Consider the following 2366-nt stretch of genomic DNA (forward strand, 5'->3'; position numbering starts at 1 on the left):
GACCAAGCTTTCAGGCATTGCCATCAGGAGATCCCCTTGTATGATGGAAACTCTGTTCTGGTGGTCAGCTCTGTCACAGAAGTGCCCATTGCCTGTCCCTGCCTGCAGACACAGGACTGCCACACAAAAGGGCTCTGACCAAGCTGCCAGAGCAATCCTTCCTTACACCAGGAGAGGGGCTCAGAAAGAGAGTGTGGAATTTAGAAGAGAGCAGCTCTGGAAAGACCAAGGGCTGGTGCTGCCTGGCCGTGCTGCTGTGCTGAGACTCTTTCCCCCTCCACGTCACCACACAGGCAGTGCCGTGCAGCTCCAGAGAAAGTCTCCGAAAAAGGAAAGTCTCAGACAAAAAAGTCGCTGCAAGGTCCTTTATTTTTAAATGCACAGAGAACATGGCTCTCATTTCAAGGCTGTGGGTAACACTAGAAAGGTAGATAGTGAATTAGACACTATTAGTATGAAAAATGACAAATCTTTGTGCACAACATTATAACAAGTAAAACTGAATAAAAAAAAAAAACAAACCACAGCCACCAAACTTCCAGAAGAAAGGCTGAGCCTGAAATAAGATACATTATAAGTGATATGCATAAGAAAATGGACAGTTTATTGCTTCAGAAAAACATCCAGTCATCATTCTCCACACTGCATCTTTGAGCTCCTGGTTCCTCATGCTGTAGATGAGGGGGTTCACTGCTGGGGGTACCACTGAGTACAGCACTGCCACCACCAGATCCAGGGATGGGGAGGAGATGGAGGGAGGCTTCAGGTAGGCAACCATGCCAGTACTGACAAAGAGGGAGACCACAGCCAGGTGAGGGAGGCACGTGGAAAAGGCTTTGTGGCGTCCCTGCTGTGAGGGGATCCTCAGCACGGCCCTGAAGATCTGCACATAGGACAGCACAATGAAAACAGAACAACCAAATGTTACTAAGAGACTAACCACAAGAAGCCCAGCCTCCCTGAGGTAGGATTGTGAACAGGAGAGCTTGAGGATGTGGGGGATTTCACAGAAGAACTGGTCCACAGCATTGCCTTGGCAGAGGGGGAGTGAAAATGTATTGGCCGTGTGCAGGAGAGCATAGAAGAAACAACTGCCCCAGGCAGCTGCTGCCATGTGGACACAAGCTCTGCTGCCCAGGAGGGTCCTGTAGTGCAGGGGTTTGCAAATGGCCACATAGCGGTCGTAGGCCATGATGGTGAGAAGACAGTACTCTGCTGAAATGAAAAAGACAAACAGAAAGATTTGGAAAGCACAACCCAAGAAGGAGATGACCCTGGTGTCCGACAGGGAATTGGCCATGGCTTTGGGGACAGTGGTCGAGATGGAGCCCAGGTCGAGGAGAGAGAGGTTGAGGAGAAAGAAGTACATGGGGGTGTGGAGGCGGTGGTCACAGGCTACAACTGTGATGATGAGGCCGTTTCCCAGGAGGGCAGCCAGGTAGATGCCCAGGAAGAGCCAGAAGTGCAAGAGCTGCAGCTCCCGTGTGCCTGCGAATGCCAGGAGCAGGAAGTGGGTGATGGAGCTGCTGTTGGACATTTTCTTCTTCTGGGCATGGGGCACTGTTCAAGGAAGGAAAGGCAGCGACAAGTTAGGATGAACTTCTCTGAGCAAAATCAAGTTCATTTCCCCCGGACCCTCTCCTTGCTTCATGCACCCACCCTTTTCCTTTTCTAGGAGACCTTCCTTCAGCTCTGTGCCTGGAGCTCAGGTTGGCACTGGCTGAGTGTGCCATGAGGAGTAGGGGCTCTTCCCGCTGGCTGCCGAGGAGTCAGCCTTGCTCTGCAGGAAACAGTTCATGAGAACGGTGGGCGCAGGGTCCAGTGCTGGTGTTTGACTTTGTCAGATGAAACTGCTCCCACCCCAGAAGGGCCTGTCAGCATCTGCACTCCCAGTGCTAAGGAACGGGGATGGCAGAAGGCAGTTGGAGAGGTTAGTTTTACAGCTTCCCTCCATCTCCCCTGGGGAGTGTGTTTGGATGTCAGAAAGCCTCAGCATTTCTGCTGCCCTCAGGGCAGAGGGAGTTCTGTGAGCCAAGAGGAGTGCCTGTGGCTTAGTGCAGAGGGAGGAGAGCCAATCTTTTTATCCATCTTGTTCCCAGCTGCCCTGGGCTTGCATTTTTCTGAGATGGAGGGTGATCACACTCCCACATTACCCTGAGAAGCCACCAGACACTGCTGAGATCAGAGGGATCCACTGCAGACCACTAAATGTCTCACCCTTTCTCAATTTCTCAGCACTCCACATTTAGCCCAGGACACACACGGCTCTTTTCACAAACCCATCAGCATTTTCTCTGTTGTAGCATCTCTGCACTTCTCCACGGCGCCTTCAGATAACATGAAGGTGCTATAGGGCAGGTTTGCAT

At 51.6% G+C, this 2366-nt stretch overlaps 1 protein-coding gene across 1 annotated transcript; it reads right to left on the bottom strand.

The window, feature by feature from the left end:
* Positions 1 to 571: 571 nt before the first annotated feature.
* LOC148050365 (olfactory receptor 14A16-like) lies at positions 572 to 1624 on the bottom strand. Its single transcript, XM_087742867.1, has one exon. The coding sequence runs from the start codon at positions 1535 to 1537 to the stop codon at positions 572 to 574; it is 966 nt and encodes a 321-aa protein (XP_087598993.1). The 5' UTR covers positions 1538 to 1624.
* Between the last annotated feature and the right edge of the window lie 742 nt (positions 1625 to 2366).

This window comes from Nipponia nippon, unplaced genomic scaffold (assembly GCF_047370975.1).
Source record: "Nipponia nippon isolate SJK-2023a ecotype South Korea unplaced genomic scaffold, ASM4737097v1 scaffold_88, whole genome shotgun sequence".
In the NCBI taxonomy this organism is placed as follows: domain Eukaryota; kingdom Metazoa; phylum Chordata; class Aves; order Pelecaniformes; family Threskiornithidae; genus Nipponia; species Nipponia nippon.